The sequence below is a fragment of the Trifolium pratense genome, linkage group LG3 (assembly GCF_020283565.1).
Source record: "Trifolium pratense cultivar HEN17-A07 linkage group LG3, ARS_RC_1.1, whole genome shotgun sequence".
Taxonomy (NCBI): domain Eukaryota; kingdom Viridiplantae; phylum Streptophyta; class Magnoliopsida; order Fabales; family Fabaceae; genus Trifolium; species Trifolium pratense.
The window spans coordinates 15,052,784-15,075,194 of NC_060061.1; the positions used below are offsets into that span (position 1 = coordinate 15,052,784).

Genomic DNA, 22,411 nt, shown 5'->3' on the forward strand with positions numbered 1-22,411 from the left:
TGGGCTACCCAAGCTTCGCCTTTGCTATCTAGCCTTCTTTTTAAGGCTCTTAGTATCACCTTATTTGCTGACTCTGCTTGTCCGTTAGCTTGTGGATGTTCCACTGATATAAAGGTGTTTTTGATTCCTTTGCTTCGACAGAATTCAACGACCTTTTCGCTGGCGAACTGTGTACCGTTGTCGGATACGATGTATTTGGGCAATCCAAATCTGCAGATGATTTTCTTCCAATAAAAGATTTTTACCTGTTCCGCCGAAATGCTGGATACCGGTTCTGCTTCAATCCATTTTGTAAAGTAGTCCACGGCGACGATGATCCATCGCGCTTGTTTATAGCCAACTGGGAACGGACCCACGATATCTACACCCCACATGAAAAAGGGCCAGGGGGATAACACTGACTTTAGTGGCTCCCCCGGAACGTGATGCAGGTTGGCGTGTCTTTGACACTTGTCACAGTTTCTTACATACATGGCGGTATCATCATGTATATCTGGCCAATAAAATCCTGCTCTTAATATCTTTCCTGCCAATGCTCTTGAACCGATATGACTGCCACACGATCCTTCGTGTACTTCAGTCATGATGCGTTTGGCTTCTTCGGTACTGACGCATAAAAGGAGGGGGGATGCAAATCCCCTTTTGTATAGTTTATCCCCTATCATTGAATACCATGCCGCCATTTTCTTCAATTTAAAAGCCTTTTCCCTTTCTTTAGGGAGCTCATCCTTTTGGAGGTACCGGACAGTGGGCGATCTCCAGTCTTCTTCTTCTATTACCATCATTACCTCTTCCCCGTTGATGCTGGGAGTTTTTATGGTCTCTTGGATAACGGTTCTATGGCTTCCTGGTTTTTTGGTGCTCGCCATCTTTGACAATAGATCTGCTCTCATGTTTTGTTCGCGGGGAACATAAACTAATTCGAACGAATCGAAATGCTTAGCTAGGTTTTGCACCTTCTCCACGTATTTGATTAACTGCGGCTCCTTCGTTTGAAACTTCCCTGATACTTGGTTGGTTACCAGTTGGGAATCACTCATGGCTCTTAGCTCCTTTACCTCCATATCGCTTGCTAACTTCATTCCTGCTATCAAAGCCTCGTATTCTGCTTGGTTGTTGCTAGCTTTGAAGGCGAAACGTAGTGATTGTTCTATCATAACGCCATCCGGTCCTTCCAGTACTATTCCGGCTCCACTTCCTCGCACATTGGAGGCCCCGTCAACTGAGAGTGTCCAAAACGCCGCTTTCTCTGTTGTTGGCGGAGTAGACATTTCCAATACAAAATCAGCTAGTCTTTGTGACTTAATGGCCCCTCTAGGCGAGAAGGTGATGTCAAATTCTGATAATTCCACGGACCACGCTACCATCCTTCCTGCCAAGTCTGGCTTTCGGAGGACGTTCTTGATAGGGTAATCTGTTCTAACAACTACTTGGTGGCTTTGAAAGTACTGCCTTAACTTTCTGGCTGTGACAACTACCGCGAGGGATAGCCTCTCTATTCTTTGGTACCTTATTTCTGCTCCCCTTAAGGTTCTACTTACAAAATATATAGGTTTTTCTTCGCCCTCTATTTCTTGAACTAGAGCTGAACTCAAAGCTCTATCCGAAACTGCGAGATATAGGTAAAGGGTGTTACCTGGTAATGGGCGTGTCAAGATGGGCGGTGATGCCAAGAACTCTTTTAATTGTTTGAAGGCTTCTTCACATTCTGGTGTCCAGGAGAATCTCTCATTTTTCCTAAGAGATGCGAAGAAGTGGAAACCCTTTTCGCCCGCACATGATAGGAATCTGGATAGTGCCGCTATTCTGCCTGTCGAGGTTTGTACTTCTTTCACGGATGTAGGGCTCCTCATGTTTATGATGGCTTGGCATTTCTCGGGGTTAGCCTCTATTCCTCTGCTGGTGAGCATAAATCCTAAGAATTTTCCGGCTTGCACTCCAAAGGAACACTTCGCTGGGTTTAGTCTCATGTTGTACTTTCTTACTGATCCCATGATGTCCAACAGATCATCATCATGGCGACTTCCCTCGGAAGTTTTTACTACCATGTCGTCGATATATACTTCTAGATTCTTCCCTATTTGCTCAGCAAAGACCCTGTCCATCAACCTTTGGTATGTTGCTCCCGCATTCTTTAATCCAAAAGGCATGACGTTGTAAAAATAGTTGCAGGTATTCGACATAAAGGCTGTATGGCAGGCGTCGGAGGGGTTCATCTTTATTTGATTGTATCCGGAGTAGGCGTCCATAAAACTCAGCCTCTTGCACCCCGAGGCGCCATCAATTAACCTGTCAATGTTGGGGAGAGGATATGGATCTTTGGGACATGCCTTGTTTAAATCTGTGAAGTCCACGCACATTCTCCACTTTCCGTTGGCCTTTTTCACCATGACGACGTTTGCCAACCATGAGGGGTATTTTATTTCTTCGATGAATCCAGCCTCCTTTAGCTTTTCTACCTCTTCCGCTATGGCGACTCGTCTTTCTTCTCCTACCTTTCTCTTTCTTTGGGAGACTGGTTTTGTGTTGGGTGATATTGAAAGCTTATGTGTTATCACCCCTTCGTCAATCCCTGGCATATCTGAAGGCTTCCATGCGAATAGGTCAGCGTTATCCTTCAAGATTTTGATGATTCGTCTCCTCTCCTCGCTGGGCAACGCTGTTCCCAAGCTGGTTGTCTGGTGGGGGTGATCGCCGATTTGAACTTGCTCCAGGTCTTCTATAGGGCTTACCCTTCGATCTTGAAATTCCTCCCTCGGATCCATGTCTGCGCTCTCTATGATGTTTATGCCGCCTGGAATTGCGGCTTGTCTTCTTTCGAATTTCCCGCTTGCGCTGGAATTTCGGTGTCGTATCTTTAAGCTAGACTCGTAGCATTTCTTGGCGAGAATCTGATCGCCCCTTACCGTCCCTACTCCCCCATTATCAAGGGGGTATTTTATTGCTAGGTATAGAGTGGACATGGCCGCCCCCAATGTGTTAAAGGCGGGCCTTCCTATAATAATATTATAGGAGGTAAAAGGAGTTTTAACTACCAGGTATCGCACCTTGATAGTTTTGGCGTTGCTGCCTTCTCCAAACGTGGTAAGAAGGGAGGCGTAACCCATTACGTCCACTTGTTCGCCAGAGAACCCAACCAGGGTTCCGGAGTAGGGTTGCAATTGCTCTTCTGCTAATTGCATGGCCTTGAAAGCTTCCCAGTACATAATATCCGCTGAACTCCCTGAATCTATCAATACTCTTTTTACATCACAGTTCAAAATTTGGACTTGTATCACTAATGGATCATCGTCGTGGGGTGCTACCTCCAAACCATCCTTTGCCGTGAATGCCAAATCTGGTACGTTTAATGGCTGAGGCTGACTTACGAGGTATATTTCCGAGATAGCTCGGCGTACATACCTTTTCCTTGCTGAGCTTGATTCGCCCCCGCCTGAGAATCCTCCTGCTATTGTATTCACGGAGATTCTCCCCTTGGGAGGTTCTCTATTTGGCCCAGGAGGGTCCCTTGGCTCCTGTCGGGGGACTTTTGGCACGACAACCCGCCCTTGGGCGGCGTCGTCAATGAATTTGCGAAGGTGTCCGCTTTTTATCAGTTCTTCGATTAAATCTCTTAAGCGGAAGCATTTTTCTGTGGAGTGACCTCTACACCTGTGATATGCGCACCAGGCGTTATCGTCCAGCCCCATGGGGATGTTACTGGTTCTCCTTGGGGGGAGGTTTGCCAAACCAGTGGCCAGAATCTCATTTAAGACGTAAACTTTTGAGGCGTTTAATGGCGTGAGGTCTTCATTGGCGGGATGATTCCTGAATTCTCTTCTGGGCGGTTGGCGGTAGGGCTTCCCATGATGCCTCTGCCACGGGTCTCCTTGCTGGCCTCCCGATTTTGATCGTGGGTGTTCGGGCGCTCTAGTGGCACGGCCCACGTATTCCTTCTCCTTAACGTCTCTTTGCCTTTTCTCGGCGTTACTTTCTTCGCCCTTTATATAACATTCCGCCCTCTTGTTCACCTCTTGCATTGACGAGGCTGGCTTTTGGGCTAAGGACTCATTGAAATGTCCCGCTCTTAGCCCATTGTGGAAGGCTGCTACGAACATCTCCTGATTTGGATTTGAGACTTTGATGGTGGCTTCGCTAAATCTGGCGAGGAAGTTACGCAATGACTCGCCATGGTTTTGGCGGATGGAGAAAAGACTGGTTGATGTGACTTTCACGTGTTTCGATCCAGCGAACTGGTGAATAAATTTTTTATGAAAGTCAGCATAACTCTCAATTGAATTTCTCGAAAGGTTCATGTACCAACGCAGGGCGACATCCTTGAAGGTGCCGGCTAGTAATTTACACTTTAGATGTTCCGGAGCATTGATTATGGCGGTTTGTGTCCCAATTGCCATCAGGTGCTCCCTTGGATCCGTCTTTCCGTCGAAGGTAGGAAGGTGAGGAACCTTGATTGTTTCCACCACTTGGGCATCCCACAAGTGTTGTGCTAAGGGTTGTACGTCCATGACGCCCTCTCCCTCCTCCTCCTCCAAAATCAATTTCGCTTTCTCTTTCTCATTAGTTCTTTCGGCTTCTATGGCCGCAATTTGAGTTTGTAAGCGCCGTATCTCTACGATGGCGGCTTGCAGGGTGTTAACGCCAGAGCTATCGTTGTTTTCATGCTCTCCAGCCATGTGAAGATGTTTAATTTCTTGTCTAGTTGCTGTGATAGGCTGGGATCAAATGATTTTACCGCAGCCCCACGGTGGGCGCCAAAATGTTCTGGTAAAAAACAAGGGGGTTTGTATTATTGATCAAATGGTGTGATTACACTCAGTTCAATCCCAACAACCCTGGGAGTTTAATAAGTCAGAAAAATCCCCCCTTTACAAATGAGAGTATGGAGCTATTTATAGAGCTTCTAGTCTTCTTCTCCAAGCAAGGGTTCCTAAAAATCCGGTCCTTAGCATCTTCTTCGGTGGTATGGCGTGAAAATAGGGATGAGAACCTTGGTCTCCAAGTTATGGCGGTTGATACAAGGAAGGAGAAGATATTTTCAGTAACACAGAATCCACCCTTTTTGGCGTCGCCTTAGAGTTGCAGGTCACGCCCTAGCTTCTAATCGCCTATTGGGTATTTTTGGGTTTACTTGATTTGGGCTTATAATCCTTTTTTACTCTAATTGGGCTTACTGGATATTTTCTTAAGCCCATTGCCCAGTCCAATTTCAAAATTATTTTACTGTAATTTATTTATTGAATTTATTTAGTGCCCCGAGACGCCGACCATCATTTTCCATAAAATCAAGCACTAAAATCAGAAAGTGGTCATCCTAAATTACCCTATTAAATATTGAAAGCAATCTTGGAAAAAAATATTTAAGGCAATAATGTGTCAAATAAATAATGAAAACTCTAAAATATTGTGAAAATATTTAGTTACTTGATCACAGATAAAAATAAAACAAATAAAACAAGGAAAATGCTAAACAGTGCCTCCGGGACACTAGTTAAGGATACAAATATAGAAGTTTTATCTCGTAAATTGTGCATTCAATGTTTAAATGAAGTGAAAAGTTATTCTCTCTCATCATTAACTTTATCATTTATTTTCTTTTTTAATATGTTTAACTAGTGTCCCAGGGGCACTGTTTAGCATGACCCATAAAACAAAGATTTTTTTATTTTTTTTACGGTAAAACAAAGTTGTTGCATAAAAATGACGAGTTGAGATCCTCTCTATTTCATATTCTTTCCATAAAATAACTAAAAAATGAGGAAATTTAAAGAAAAAATGGTACATAAAATAAAACTTGATAATTGGTTATGTTGTTTCATTTTCCCACTTTCCACCCACCAACTAATTATTACTACTTGACTGACTTTCTCTTTCTTCATCGTTTCTTCTTCTCTTATCTGGCCTCTATACTTATATGTTAATGCACCAGCCATTGAAAATTTGAATTTGTTACTATGGCTTCTTCATGGTTTCTCAAACTGGTTTTCAAATGCCTTCATCACTTAGCATGGTATTCAAATGCATATCCCTCCTTTACTTGCTTCACCCTTTCTCATTTTTATTATCACTTTTTTGTTAAATAAATAAAAAGTCACTTATATTTTCTCACATGTATAAAGTAGTAAAAATGCTTTTTCTTATTGATCCTTTTGGCCTCAGTTTCAATGCAAAGCTAATCAACAATACCCTTCTTTTATTTCCATCATTTTTCTAGGCTTCTTCTTGCTCTGGTGTATCCTATGTAAGTTCTTGCTCTCTGGATTTTTGGTGCATTGAAAAAGTTGCTACCTTTTGTTTTTTGTGATTATGGTTTTCGTACAGGTGTGCTTCCGTACACGCAATGGAGACTGATTCCTATGAAGAAACTAAGCATTTGATCTCATATTGGATACTTCTTTCATTAATTTACCTCTTTGAGTATGCTTTTATGAGCCTTCTTCCATGGTAAATTTCTTTTCCCTCAAATATGGAAACATAATTGTTTTTACAACTAGTATAGTACATTAGTACATAACAATAAGTTTAGTATATTTGACAGTGAGTTTGGCGAAATTATGGTAGCAACCAGGGACGGAGCCATGTATATGGCTGTGTGGGCTGGAGCCCCCACTTCAGTTTGAATTTGCTACTACTACTATGTAATATGTACATGCGGCTGGGACTTGCAATGCTTAGATTTGTCAAAAAAAATTAATTATTACCACAACAACGTACTTGTGTAAAATTTAATATCTAAAAGTTGATATTTTTGCACAATTTTCTTTTTTACATTTTAAATAAGGGTATTGCTAACAAGTATCCATTATTAAGAATCTAAAAAAGAAAATAGAAGAGGATTTTCTCTTGAAAAGATTTTTTTTTTTACTTTTAAGGTGTTAGAATACACACTTTTTTAAAGGATTTTTTTTTATATTTAGTTTCTTAATAAATATCTCTATGGCACTTATTAGCATTTGCCTTCAAATAATAACAATAAAATAAAAATTGGCGGAACAATTATTAGTCAGACTTTAGTTACATCGCAACCGAATGACTCCTTCTCCCGAGAATCAAAGGATTAATTAAAAAAAATTATTGTTAATATATTTTTGAAACACTTATTTAATTTTGGTAATGTTTGAAATAATAAAACTAAAAAAGATATTTACGATACATATTAGTGTATACATATTAAAAATAATAGGTTATATTTTTAATATTGTATTTTTATTTTCTTAAGTATTGCCCCCACTTCTCAAAGTTTCTGGCTCCGTCACTGGTAGCAACATTTGTTCAATCATTCACCTAAGCCGTGTACTGATACATATTCACATAATTTGTGTACCTGAGTGTTCACCAAATTTTAATAAAGATTAAGGCATGAAATTAAACTTTTTCTAGGATGTATTTTGCTCATAAGAAGAGAAATGTTGCTATTTTAATTCAATATATAGAAATGTTTCAAATTAAATGGTTCCCTTTAGAATTTTTTAAAATCAATTAATGGAGTTGATTAACTACATTCCCATGTTTCATATCAGGTTTCACCTTTGGCCGTACATTAAGCTAATGATCGTCTTCTGGCTCATCATGCCTGACTTTGGACGAGCTTCTTATGTTTATCATAATCTTATTTGCTCCATGAAACCGCAAATAGTCACATACTGGAGGAATTGTTTTGTAGAGAAAGATAACTTTTTAATGCATGCAGAGAGATATATGAAAGAGAATGGAACTGAGGCCTTAGAGAAACTCATTGCTAGTAAGGTAATTATATCTAAAAATGTTCATCTAGTAGAATTCTATGTGCATGTGATATGTGTTTATATCTGCATTGACAATTGAAAATTTTAGCTAATTCTTATTTTTATCCCTATTGAAGAACACAATGTGTAGGCCTGATGCAGACGTGTCGAATGAAATCAAAGCTGTTGAGATGCTAAAGGTAAAGTTTTGATGTTATGAGTCAATTCTACCTGTCTCATGGTGACATATTTAGAATACTTAATGAAGAAGCTTTCTTGTGCAGACAAATGGGGAAAGACTCCAAACAGAACACAAAGGTTTGGAGGCTATTGTGAAAAGAGAAATTCCTGCAACCAAACAAGTAAGACTACATACATATATTCACTCAATAAAAGGTTTTGGCTTACAACTATATATAAATTCTGTGGAAGGGATCATGATTTTTGTTGCCATATATTGTTTCTGGTGCTAGATGACCTATGCTAATATTGAGGCAAGTCGAAAGGTATCATCAGCCATAGTAGAAACCAAAGGAATAATGGGAAGAGACCCAGCTGGTGGAGAGATTCCTCGGAGTTCTACACAGAAAGAAGTGCAGAAAGAGTGGACTTGTGCTTTGTGTTTGGTAAAAACATCGAGCGAGATAACCTTGAATTCCCACCTCAATGGGAGGAGACACAGGGAAGCTTGTGAAGCAGCATCCGCAACTTTGAAAGCAAAGAAGCAACCTGCTTCGCAAAAGAACGTCCTGCCAGAACCTTTTAGGATGATTAATTCCAAATTAATATGTAAAGTTTGTAATGTTATGCTTCCAAGTGAGGAGTGCATGGCCTCTCACATAAAAGGGGTGAAGCACTTGTCTAATATGAAAAGTTGATTGTTACTTTAGAATCATAGCCATGCCACAGGGACATTGCTTGAAAGTTGAAAGTATGTAGAAATCCTTCTTGACAGCATTTGCTGGTTATCCAATCACACTTCTGGTGCATATATATTGATCCTGATGTTATGTTATGTAAAACTGTTTTCGTACCAAATAAATTGATTTGCAGTAACTCTAGCTTAACATGGTGCCTCCAACAATGATCTCTTCAAAACTTACAATGAACTCTAGCTTAACATGGTGCCGACCGGAATGAATGAAGATGAGTTATCCACTGTACGCTAAGCTGGTTAAAATCTTTTACTCTAATTTGAAGTTTTTCGATGATAAATTGAAGAAGGATATCGCAGGAGTGGAGGTAGAAATTATGGTTGTCTTGCTGCAGAGTGTATGATCAAGTTCATAGCCAAATTAAGGGCATATCTGTGAGGACTGTGGTCTGAGGACAAAATATACCAAAATTTTTATCTTTAGCACACATATCATTGTATCAGATATCAAATAAAAATTTTGGTACAATGATATTTGATATGGATTATTAATAAGAAAAATGCTACTATATGGTACGAGAACTCAATTTCGCGAAAACCCCACGAATAACTTTTTGGCTACAAATTTTCAATTTCCTTGGATAATGAACCCACGTCAACCTTATGCATCCTGTTATGGTGCTTTTACTGGACTATAGACAAAGAACCTTTCACCCTCTAAGTATAAAAAAAATTAAAATCAACAAAAGACAAAAAAATTAAAATCAACAAAAGACATTTGATTTTCTTTCTTTCAGTTACTGGGCCAATAGCTTTGATATTGATGAAGTGGTGAGGGTGGAATTATGACAGATGAAAAGGAATTTAACAATGATTTTTAACAATGATTTTTAAAACATAGGTGTTTATATGGGAATGTTCAGCAACGTTCGCGAATATTCATGAAAGATTGTTTCGCACTATATAGTACTTCTCAATTAATAATTGAGGAATTGATACAATGATACATAAGTATCAACGATCAAATTCTCTCTTTATATATATATCTCTCACTCGTATCAAATATCAAATTCTATATCAAACTTCCTTCGTATCGTCCCCTCATTGTTGCACGCGTAGCCTACACTTCTCTTCTTGAAATCTCACTGCATATCAACGCATATTCATCGTTTTCCTCTAGTTTTAGTTAGTTAGAATTTATGAATTAACATAAAAACTTATTTATTTGCATAAGCTAAAAAATAAGTGATTCCAAACATTCCCTTAAGCAATTACTACTATGTCATTGTATTATTAAGTTTATCTTCTTAATATTCATAAAGTCTTTTTTTTTTTTTTTTAGATTTGGTGTGTTTACTTTGAAGAATCCTATGAGAAAAAAAGAATCATTTAATAAATTTTTGAAAAAGAACTAGACAACAGAGAGAGAAAAAGGGTATAACGGGAAGTAAGGTACAAAACTTAGTAATTTATGGTATTAATGGAAAAAAAAAATTGACGGAATATTAATGGAATTTTTTTTACGGAATACTACTAATGGATTCATTTGATTTTTGACAGAATATATATTGACGGATTTTTATTGACCATTAAACACTTTCAAATACCGGTAGTAATTATTATTAGGGTCATGCACATGTTAAGCTACGTAGAAGTAGAAATATAGCATTTAATGATACAAAATATTTAATGTTTAAAGAGTTGAATTCACAAACTTAACATTTAATGTTTACTACATTTATTTTCTTAACATATACATTTTGTGCACATGTTAACATTCTTCATAGTAGTAATAATTTGATGATTCTCATTAATACTATTCTTATAAATTGACCATTAAAGAACAATTTCATATAAAGCAAAAATTGATATATATTTAATATAAAATTTAGATCAAACACATTAATTAATTTTTACTCTATTATGTCTCTTTTATAACAATCGAATTACTTTTGTTCATAAAATAGATTAAATACATCGGTTATTTAATAAATGTAAATTAGAAGGGTTATTAACATATTTATGGTACGCTTGATTTGCAAAGCCGCAAATATCAGACAGAACAAGATAGTAAATGACAGGATAAAATAAAACTATACCGGATAGGGACCGGATGATAATATTTTTTATATTCGAAAATAAAATGGGTATTTTCGTATTTTCTATAGTTGTACTGTGTACAAAAAGTTGTCTCGTAGTTTAGTGGGGACAAAAATTCATGGTTTTGTCATGTCGCTTGCTCTACCTATTTTGTCTGGTCCGGCGCGTCCCACAAACAGGATATAAAAAAAGTTGTTCAGTCCAGTTCTATGTTTTTTAGCAGATCAAACGCACCATATATCTATGTATTATAAGGGCTCGTTTGAATTAACTATTTTTGAGTTTATACAAAACAATTTATACAAAAAAAAATGTATTATCATAAGTTTTTCAAGATAATTTATGATAAAGCAACTTATAAATATATATACAAAAAGGATATCATCCAATAATTGATAGAGTACATCATATTGCAAATACAAGTTCAATATCGCTAAAAACAAAAAGGATAACATCCAAGTTAATAGCATATAACGACAAAATGCTTATAAGTAGTATGATAAAATTAAAGTCACCGGAATGTTCATGCTTCTGGATCTGTAAAGTTGATTCTCAAATCATTGATTGAATCTGCATTTAGTTGAAGATAATATTTCAATATGAACCAAACGAACACCACAACAAGACGAAAAATCAAACAACTCTGTACAAAGACGACCACCAACACAAACGCCGCACTCGAACGACGAAATCACAAATACAAAAAAAAAAACAACTAAAAGACTCAAACCATATGAAAATAACTTATTTACATAGATTAGAAAGACTGGGGAAATAGAAATTAAGACAAATATGAAGAGAATATTGGACGTTTGATTGGTTTTATGATTTGATCAAGCAAATTAATACATTTCTAATAAAAATCATCTTAGGATACTAGATGTCATCACAAGCAAACAGTGCATAATCCAATGCAATCATATTTTTGTCATGAGAAAAAATATTTAAAACAAGCTATAAATAATGGAACAACCACTTGCAATCGCCCCCTCTCGGGATGACAATTAACATGATGACTAGCGAAAATAAGACGGAGATCATTGCATACCCCTAGACGCACGATTACTTTAGTGCAATATGTTGATCATGGCATAGAGGATCAAGACATAAATCAATTTCTCCTTTTTGTGCTTCATCATATTGTCATGAGATAAGTAACAAACACGCAATAGCATATGATATATCATGTTAATAATCACAATCAACATATACATAAGAGAAAAAGATCAACCTATGTGAAAATCACAAATACAAATTAAAAAAAAAAAAAACAAAAAAAAACTAAAAGACTCAACCTATGTGAAAATAACTTATTTACATAGATTAGAAAGAATAGGGAAATAGAAATTAAAAAATTCAATAGAAAAACAATAATTTTCTGATCCACAAATATCCGACTTGATATTTTCTCTTCTTCCCCCATGACTCTTTATTTTCCACAAAATTTCATTTTTGCCCTTGAATAAAAACTTCTGAACGTGTTTTCCGAAGTTTTTTTAGTTTAAATTTGAGAAAAATTCGAAAAATACATTCCGAAATTTTTATTCAAGGCAAAAAAAATTGAAAAATGCACAACAATTTTTTTTGCAAGGGCAAAAAAGAAAATTTGAGGGGAGAAAAGGGGTGGAAAAAGAAGCCATCATCTAGCTTCAACTGTTATTTGGGCCGGATACAATTTTTTTGTTCAGCCCTAATGCATTTTTTGTTTTTGTTTTAGATGAAATGACAATCCACTTAAATTAAACTCACAGATTATTGTGAGATCCCAGGTTCGAACTCGGGTCACGACGTTCAGACTAACAATTTTGGTATTTCTATTTAAATATTAATAGGTCATAAAACTAAAATAATCAGTTAAAATATTGTTAAATGTGCAATTTTTTTTTTACCGTAAATGTCCAATGTTTTTGTTATACTTGAGACAAAAAAAATTAAACATTTTCTTATTAATAAATAAAAATTCTTTAGTATTTTTAGAGTTTGATTGGGCAGCGATATCTCATAAATAAAATCCATTCAAAATTTAAATTTATTTTTATATAAATTAGAGTATTGTTAAAATGTGTTCTTAAAAAGAACACACACACATATAATAGCATATGTTTTTTTTTTTACTAAATATAATAGCATATGTTAAGAAATTAAAAAGTGGAAGTTTTGCATTGAGAAAAATTAAATTTTAACTTTTAAAAAATTAATGCACGATTTAATGTTTGCTCTTAAAATATCCTATATATAAGGAACGAACCTGGATTGGGTGCAGTCAGTACCCTTCGCTGCATGTGCAGTCTGTGAATTTAAAACTGTTGGATCCTGATCGGACGACTTGTATTTAAAAATCAGAATTATTATATTTAAACTGCATTTAAATCTGAACCGTTTGATTTCGATCAGACGACTGTGATGCACTGACTGCATCACAATGACTGCACTGTATCCAAGTCCATAAGGAACACATTGAGAAAAACACACATATCAATGATGCATATTTTTTTTATTAAAAATTCTAAAATGTTATGTTATTCCAAAACTAACCTTGGGATTGTGTCTGTGTAATCGGACCGGTCATCGAACCGACGAGCTCACCGGTTCAAGGTTCAATTGGTCGGACCGGGTACCACCGGGGTCGAACCGTTTTTAATTAAATATATAAATAAAATATATGAATAATTGCTCAATATTTCATAATTTCACACATTAAAAAGATAAAATATCACAAGTCAAAATAAAATAAAATTTATAATTCAAACCAAATTAGAAATTATATAATAAACTAAATTCAATAACACAAAATAGCATCATAGCATCAATTGACAACATTCTGCCTTCAAAAAAATCAATTGGCAACATATTACCAAAACAAAGTGCCAAGTGAAAAATCAAAAACTAAATGTTCATCAAGTTCATAAAGACTAGTGTCATAACATCCATTGTCAAATGCAAAGCTAAATGCAACGTAGTGCCAAGTTAAAAACTAAATATTCATCTAGATATAAAAAGTTAAAAACTAAAAAAAAGAGAGGTTAAAACGACGTCGTTTTGCCCTGTTTTTTTTTTTAAAAAAAAAAAATCTGCATAACCGCTTGAACCGTCCCGTCGGTTCGCCGGTTCGTCCCGGTTCACGCGGTTTTTGGCTGATCGGTTTCCTATCAGTTTTTTGCTCATAACCGAACCGTTTTCATGACCGGTTCACGGTCCGACCGGTCGGTCCAGTTCGGTTTTGATAACCTTGGTAATTAATGCATAACATTGGAATAAATTGCATTTTATACAATTTAATAAGGGTATATAAGAGATTATGTATTTAATAAAAAATAAATTTAAAGAGTGTTTCTTATAAAAAAGATAATTTTTTTTTTCTTCCAAAGTGTTCCTTATATATAGGACCGGAGGGAGTAGTTTCAATGATGAGAGAGATCGAAATTAAGAGTGCAATAGAGACAAAGAACATAGATCTGGAGAATTGTGAATAGGGAAGTCAATGTGGCAAGGAATTAATGAGACTTATTTACCAAAGTAATTCCCCATCAAGAACACTTCCTTTTTGATAGGTTGTTAGTGGATTTATTATCGGTCTAAGAAAGATGTTTGAACTCATAATCATATTCATTAGCACATGCTAACAATATTACTCATAAATAAATCATTTATGCGTACATACTGTATAACGGATAACAGAAAGCAAAGTTAACATTCTTTTAGAAAAACTAACAAAAAGAACTAATATGACAAACAAAATTAAAGTTAAGGGATTAATTTGTACCATTAATTAATTGAGAGACCAATATGAAACCAATAGATAAGTTAAGAGACCAATTGTCCAATTTAGCCTCATTTAGTGTCGTGAACTTAACTCAGTTGGCATAGACATTGCATTGTATATGTGGGGTTGGGATTCGAACCTCGGTCGCTATGCTACTTAACAAACAAAAAAAAACTTCATCTCTGTCCCCATTCCCTCATTCCGGGGAGTATTCTTCCTCCATCACATTTCTGCAGATTCCCATATTTCTCGCGAAGATCCATCATCATGATTTTTTATTTATTAAATTTCAATTATTTTTAATCAAATTAGTTGTGAAAAAGTTTAATAGTAAAACAAATAGAAAATTAAGACAATATTGTGAGACTTGTGATAATAATAAACATCAAAAATCAATTTATACCAAGGTTGTCAGAACCGGACCGGTCATCGAACCGGTGAGCTTACCAGTTCAAGATTCAATTGGTCGGACCGGGGTTCAACCGGGTCGGACCGTTTTTGATTAAATATATATTTTATAATATATAAAACAATATTTAATAAAAAATTACATTAATATTCATAGTTTTATACTATTAAAATCATATTAATTTGAATTTCACATTATACTTACTAAAAAAATAATATTAATTTCACATTATTAAATATTTTATACTTTTTAATATGTTGTTTGGTATTTTTAATATTTATCTAGAACTAGAGTAAATAAAAAGTCACTATGGGCTTGTTTTATAAGCCCAATCCATAGTAAACCCTAAATTCTAGTATTTATATCTCTCTCAAATTTTGATGAAGATAAATAGCAGCCTCTTTTTTTAGTTATCATCTCCAACAACAACTCTTCTCCTCCCACCTTTTTATTTCTTATTTTTTTTATTTGAACAAGAGATCTTGCTATTCTATCAACTTCCATCTAGCATCAATATATTCTACTCAAACCAACATTCACAACTTTTTTTTTGACAAAAATTCACAACCTGTGTTTTTAAGTTCAACAAAAGATATGAATCAATTTCTAACATGGAAGATCTATTTGTTGAGTTATTTTAACGCACAACAGAGCACAAAAGTGATTTTGGCGGTGAATCACTCATGCTTGAAAAAAATAAAATAGCAATATGCAAAGATCACATCTAATTGTAGAGATTAAAACCTTTACCAATTAATCAATTATGTTTGTTGTTTCTGATTATTTGTTTCAATTAAAAAAAAAAAATCTGAAAAGCAGTTTTTGACCAGATAACAAAAAAAATTACAATTGTAAAAAAAAAAAAAAGTGTTGAACCGCCCAGACCGGCCGGGTCACCGGTTTTTACCGGTTTTGACTGGTTTATCGCCGGTTCAAACGGTTTTTATCCGGTTCGGCTACTCAACGGTTTTTAGCATTAACCGGACCGAATTTTGGTCCGGTTCACGGCTCGACTGGTTCGACCGGCCGGTCCGGTCCGGTTTTGACAACCTTGATTTATACACACATTGTGTGAACCTTAGGGTCCGTTTGGTGCACAAGATAAGAGACAGGATAAGATAACTGTATCATATCCTGCCGCAATCCAGTGTTTGGTGATACAACAGGATATGATAAGTTAATCCTGAAGCTTATCCAATCCTGTCTCTCTAGTTATAATTCTTATCCTGAATTTGAGCTGGGTTACCAGCAGCATATGATAAGAAAAAAAAATTATTGATTTATTTTATAAAATATATTTTAAAATACATAAAATAAAATTAATAAAATATAAATAATAAAATAATTAATTTTTAAATATATATGTGATTTTCTCACAGGAGTAATTTTGTAATTTATATATTCTAAAAAATCAAAATTTTACTAAAATTATTAATATTTTAAAGTAAAATGATTATTAAAAAATTGACAAATAGGAAACTGATTTATATTTTTTATTTTAAAGTAAAATGATTATTATATAAAGTTATTTGATTACTTATTTATATTTTTTATTTATAAAATTCAAAGTATTACAAAATAATTTTAAAAAAATAACAATTGTTTTACAAGAGTAATTTTGTCAAATGAATATGTTATATATCTTATCATATTATTATGAGTTTAAAAGCAAAATATAATAGTTATCATGATTGTTATCCTGTGTGCACCAAACACAGGATATGATAACTGAGTATAACTGTTATCCTGCTGTTATCCTATCCCATCCTTATCCTGTTTTATATCCTATCCTGTCACTATGCTATCCTGCGCACCAAACAGGCCCTAAATAAATATAAGGAATTTCTACCATACATTTAAAAATTCGAATGTATAGGTACATTAAGTCAATTAATTAATAAATTAACGATTATTTTATGAATTAAAAAATTATTTGCCAATTATTGTATACTAGTGATAATGATTTCATTATAAAAAAAAAAAAACACAATTCCAATATTTTATAAGCACTACACTAATACTATTTGTACATTTTCCCTTTCTCAAACTATAGGATTTCGAAGTGTGATCATCATTTTGACATGGCAAATGGCAATACATCCATATTAGTCGGTCCCACTTTTCCATTCCACATATAGAGGTATTCTTGTATAGGCACAAGGAATTTAGACACAAACTTAGGCATACACATATATATTTGTAAAATTAAAAGAAAAATAAAATAATCATATCAATCAACATCACCTAAATCATTTTCTTTTTAATTTTTTACCTTTGTTGTGAGTGTGCCTAAGATAAAATTATTTAGGATTGTGTCCATATTAGAATTTCCATTCCACCTATATACAATACTACTTTACTCTCACTCACTCACCAAGACTGACTTTTGATTTTCTTATGGTCTCTGTGCTTATGCTAACACAAAAGTCATTCACAACTTCAATTTCCTATCATGGCTTTTTCATTGTTTCTCAATCTCACTTTCAAATGCCTTCATCATTTCGCATGGTATGCAAATTATTCTATCTTTCTCATTTTTCTTCAAAAAGCCACTTATATATGTTTTCTTATTAAAGTACTAAAATGGTTTGTTCTTCTTGATCCTTCATTTTTCTAGGCCTTTTCTTGCTCTGCTGTATCCTATGTAAGTTCTTCTTGCTCTAGGATTTTTGTGTATTCATAAAGTTGTTACCTTTTAGATTATTGTTTGACTTTTTTGGTTTTGTTATGCTCTTTTTTGTTTTTTGTGATTATGGTTTTTGGTTAGGTGTGCTTCCGTACAAGCAATTGAGACTGATTCCTATGAAGAAACTAAGCATTTGATCTCATATTGGATACTTCTTTCATTAATTTACCTCTTTGAATATGCTTTAATCAGCCTTATTCCATGGTAAATTTCTTTTCTTTGCCCTAAAAAAAATATCAAATCTTGTACGGACTATTTGACCTTGTTACCTGTCATAGACTTATTTTTAGGTAGGAGTGAGTTTGAAATCTTGGTATAATATGTTAGTGTTCTACTTGAAGTCTTTAAATAAATAATCTGAGGTATATTTAATTATGCCAATGAACTAATGGACTAATGACATTAAGGTACATTTTGATTTATTTTTTTTGGACAAAGGTACATTTTGATGTTTAACATTACATTTTAGACGATAATAGTTTATATTTTTTTGTGTTAACTTTCCGGTGTTTGGTCAAAAGGTAAGTAAAGTTTGACAAAAAATTGTTTCATCCAGGAATTGAATTCGGTTCTCATTCTTCTTCTGATGGAACTCATTAACCACTTGAGACTAATCACTTGGTTAAATATAATAGTTTAGATTAACCAATGCACTTTCTTTCCGCCAAATTTCTTCTAAGAATCGACCAAGTTCCAAACATGTACTAAGAATTGACCAAGTTCAATAGTTCATTATTTTTTTCATTGAGAATCAGTATCTAATTGAACTTAAAGATTAACCGATGCACATTTTTTATGCCAAATTTGTAATAGAGATTAGAGCATGAAATTCCTTCTAGGATGTCTTTTTTTTTTTCTTTTTCTGATCGATTCCTGGAGGTAATCCTATCTGAGGCATGTCGGGCACTAAATGTGGTTCCTCTCCCAGCCACAATTTGAAACTTGGTTCGACGCATGTTGTGGGAATCTCGTCCCTTCTGCTAGACCCAACCCTCGTTGCTCCTTCTAGGATGTGTTTTTCTCTATAAGGAAAGAAATGTTGCTTAAAAAACTGTTGCTATTTTACTGAATGAAAATAAATGTTGCAAATGGCTTCTATGTATCAGGTTTCAGCCCTGGCTGTACATTAAGCTAATGATCGTTTTCTGGCTCACTATACCGGACTTTGGACGAGCTTCTTATGTTTATAATAACCTTATTCGCTCCATGAAACCCAAAATAGACACATGGAGGAAGTGTTTTGTTGAGGAAGAAAACTTTTTAATGCATGTAGAGAAATATATGAAAGAGAATGGATCTGAAGCCTTAGAGAAACTCATTGCTAGCAAGGTAATTACAGCTAAAAGTTAGAAGAATTATATAGGGAAGCATGCATGTGTATGTCTCTATATCTGTATTGACAATAGAAAATTTTAGCTAATTCTTTTTCTTTTTTTCTTTCTTTTTCTCCATTGAAGAACACAATGTGTTGGAATAATGCAAAAACGACAAATGAAATCATCGCTACCGATAATAAAGAAGTACTAAAGGTAAAGTTTTGATGCTAAGTCAGATGTGACATTAACATAGTTCTTGTATTGTATGAGTCAATCTACCTGTCCCAATCTCATGGTTGACATTTAGAGTACTTAATAAGGGAGCTTACTGTGCAGACAAATGGAATAAAACTCCAACCAGAACACAAAGACATCAAAGATTTGGAGGCTATTGAGGAAAAAGAAGTTCATGTTACAAAGCAAGTAAGTCTTCATTCATATTCACTCACTCACAATAGAAATCTCCCGGGAACAATTAACTTTTTTTGACTTGAGGCATGCTTCAAGATCATTTGTGAAAGGTTTAAACCTACAAACAAGTATATAATATATATAATGATATCACACTTATCTGAAACATAGTTATATGTTTAAAATGTTCAAAAAATGTGCATTCTTCCAATTATATTGAGCCGGCTAATATCAAGTACTTCATCTCTATGCTAATATTGGATATTGCAGGATATTCCTTTTATGCCTAAAATTGTGACAAGTCAAAATGCATCATCAGTCACTAAAGGAACAGCAGACAGTGACACAGCTGGTGGCAAGCTTCCTCTTAGTACTACGCACAAGGAAGTACAGAAAGAGTGGACTTGTGCTTTGTGTTTGATAACAGCTACAAGTGAGAAAGACTTAAATTCCCACCTTAATGGGAGGAAACACAGAGATAGTTGTGAAGCAGCTTTGAGAGCAAAGAAGCAAGCTGCTCTGCAGAAGCTGAAAAATTATCAGTCCAAAGAGGATGTAAAACAGAAGAGTTTTAGCAATAAGTTAGATTCGAGTGTCAAGAATGGAGATGGAATTGTTAACAAAGGGTCGAAGGGAACAGTAGCGATGCATCATAAGGTGCTAAAGAATCTGTCTGAGCCTGTTAGGATACATAATTCCAAATAATGTGCTTAGTCTGTAATTCTGTCCTTCATTGTGAGGCCAATGCGGCCTCTCACCTAAATGGGAAGAAGCATTTGGCTAAAATGCAAAGCAATGTTGATAGTTTAAATAACCTTAGAGACACTGGCGTTGCTCGAAATTAAGTTGAAAGGGAATTGGGGTAGCAAGCTCCAAGCCTCAGTGACTCATGTTTATATATCAGCTGTGTACATTAAATTGCTGCAGATGACTCTTATATGGAAATGCCTAATAGTTTTGAAAGTATTTGCACGAAAAACTTTCATCCTGTTTGATCATCCTGTCCGTGATTACTCGTCTTTTTTTTTGTTGTTGTGATTATCTGTTATAGATAAGTGTAAATCTTTAAGCTTTTGTTTGCATTCATGGTAAAATGCTGTCACCGTGAGTTTGGCAATACATGATTTGAAGAAACTTGTGGATAAGTATTCAAGCTCTTGAGGATATAGGAAAATACTTATTTTTTTTTTAAAACAATTATTTGGTATTTTTATTTGTGTTCAAATTATATGTGCAAATACTCGGCGTACAATGCAACCACCAGCATGTCACCTATGTTTAATTTTGTTTTTCATCTCAGTCACATTGCAGTCGCTTATTTTTTTTTTATGGATTTTTCTATACAAATTTGCATATGTTAAGAAGTTTAAAATGGTAAGTTTGTATTGAAACTGGTAATAATGAAATGCTAAAGGTAAAGTTTTGATGTTAAGTCAGTTGTGGCGTTACTATAGTTCTAGTTACGATATGAGTTAATTTTACTTGTCGAAGTTTTATGGTGACACTTATAGTTCTTACTTCTTAATGAAGAAGCATCTTGTGTAGACAAATGGCGAAAGACTCACAACTGAACACAAAGTCATCAAAGATTTCGAGACTATTGAGCAAAAAGAAATTCCTGCAACAACGCTAGTACGGATTCATTCATAAACTTTAACTCTAGAAGAATTATATAGCAACACAAGAATGTGTATGTCTCTATATCTGCATTGGCAATTGAATGTTTTAGCTAATTCTTCTTTTATCCCTATTGAAGAACACAATGCATAGGCCTGATGCAGAGGTGACAAATGAAATCATAGATAATGATAATAAAGAAATGCTAAAGGTAAATATCTTATGTTTAGTGTTGTGAAATTAATATAGTTCATGTCTAAGTTGTCATACTCGACGAGATTCTAGGTAATTTCGTTTTGCCTAGGCGAACTCTGACTCGCAAGAGCTTATTTTGTGCAGACGAATGGAGAAAGGCTCCAATCAGAGAACAAAGACATCAAAGATTTGGTGGCTATTGAGAAAAAAGAAATTCCTGCAACCAAACAAGTAAGGAGGCTTCATTAATATTCACTCAAAATATAATTCTCCCAAGGCTTCATTCATATTGAAATTCCTCCTAAGAGATCATTTGTGAAGTGGTTTGGTTTAGAATTACAAGTATATATAATTTTTGTGTGGATGTGGTCATGATTTTTGTTTTGATATATTGTTCTTGGTGCTAGAGAACCTATGCTGATATAGTAGCGAGTCAAACGACATCATCAACCATAGTAGAAACCAAAGAAATAGCTGGGAGAGACACAGCTGGTGGAGAGCATCCTCAGAGTTCTTCTACACTGAAGGAAGTGCAGAGAGAGTGGACCTGTGCTTTATGTTTGGTAACATCTTCGAGCGAGAAAGACTTGAATTCCCACCTTAATGGGAGGAGACACAGGAAGGCTTGTGAAGCCGCGGGTTTGAAAGTAGCAAAGAAACTACCTGCTACGCAGAAGAACGTCCTGCCAGAACCTTTTAGGATGATTAATTCCAAATTAATATGTAAAGTTTGTAATGTTATGCTTCCAAGTGAGGAGTACATGGCCTCTCACATAAAAGGGTGGAAGCACTTGTCTAATATGAAAAGTTGATACCATATAGACATTGCTTGCTTGAAAGTTGAAAAGCAAAAAGGTGTGGCAAGCCTTCTAAACTGTATTAGCTGTACCAAAACATTGCTGATTCTAAAATGGAAAATGCTTAGATTCTTTCCATCTATCTCATGTTTTCTTAATTTTCACATCTCAACTTTTAACTAACTTTCTCATACTTTTTTGTTTTATTTTTAAATTCCAACATAATTTCTACTTTATATCAATAGTCTAAATTCTCACAATACTTCCTCATATATTTTTTATCTACTTGAAAGAATCTTAATCTGATTCAGCAATGGATCCTAATCTCCTAAAATATAAACCCTTTAGTTATTTTAGAAAACAAGGTAGTCCACATGGACAGACAAAAAGGATTTGGGGGGATCAAAAGCAGATAAAAAAACAAAAGGAAAATGCACAAAAGAGGAACTATGACATTTTATTCAGAGGACAAAGTTTTTAAAACAGAAAAAAAAATATACACATTAATTAATAATATATTTT

The 22,411-nt window shown here is 34.7% G+C and overlaps 2 protein-coding genes and 1 pseudogene across 3 annotated transcripts; all 3 read left to right on the forward strand.

Annotated features, from left to right (window-relative positions):
* LOC123912783 overlaps positions 1-22,411 on the forward strand; it is a 73,854-nt pseudogene that overhangs the window by 17,295 nt on the left and 34,148 nt on the right.
* On the forward strand, positions 5,906-8,724 carry LOC123912795 (receptor expression-enhancing protein 3-B-like). Its single transcript, XM_045963368.1, has 7 exons — positions 5,906-6,007; positions 6,212-6,238; positions 6,319-6,441; positions 7,518-7,743; positions 7,859-7,921; positions 8,006-8,083; positions 8,195-8,724. Exons 1-7 carry the CDS (start codon positions 5,952-5,954, stop codon positions 8,597-8,599), a joined length of 978 nt encoding a protein of 325 aa, XP_045819324.1. The 5' UTR covers positions 5,906-5,951; the 3' UTR covers positions 8,600-8,724.
* On the forward strand, positions 17,205-22,027 carry LOC123912789 (zinc finger protein 385D-like). Of its 2 annotated transcripts, none has more exons than XM_045963361.1 (7): positions 17,205-17,375; positions 17,485-17,511; positions 17,635-17,757; positions 18,660-18,882; positions 19,011-19,082; positions 19,206-19,292; positions 19,551-20,278. In XM_045963361.1, exons 1-7 carry the CDS (start codon positions 17,320-17,322, stop codon positions 19,983-19,985), a joined length of 1,023 nt encoding a protein of 340 aa, XP_045819317.1. In that variant the 5' UTR covers positions 17,205-17,319; the 3' UTR covers positions 19,986-20,278. The 2 variants fall into 2 exon arrangements, with proteins under 2 accessions (XP_045819317.1, XP_045819318.1); XM_045963362.1 differs by lacking the exons at positions 19,011-19,082; positions 19,206-19,292; positions 19,551-20,278 and adding exons at positions 21,037-21,108; positions 21,237-21,323; positions 21,500-22,027 and having other exon boundaries at positions 17,216-17,375.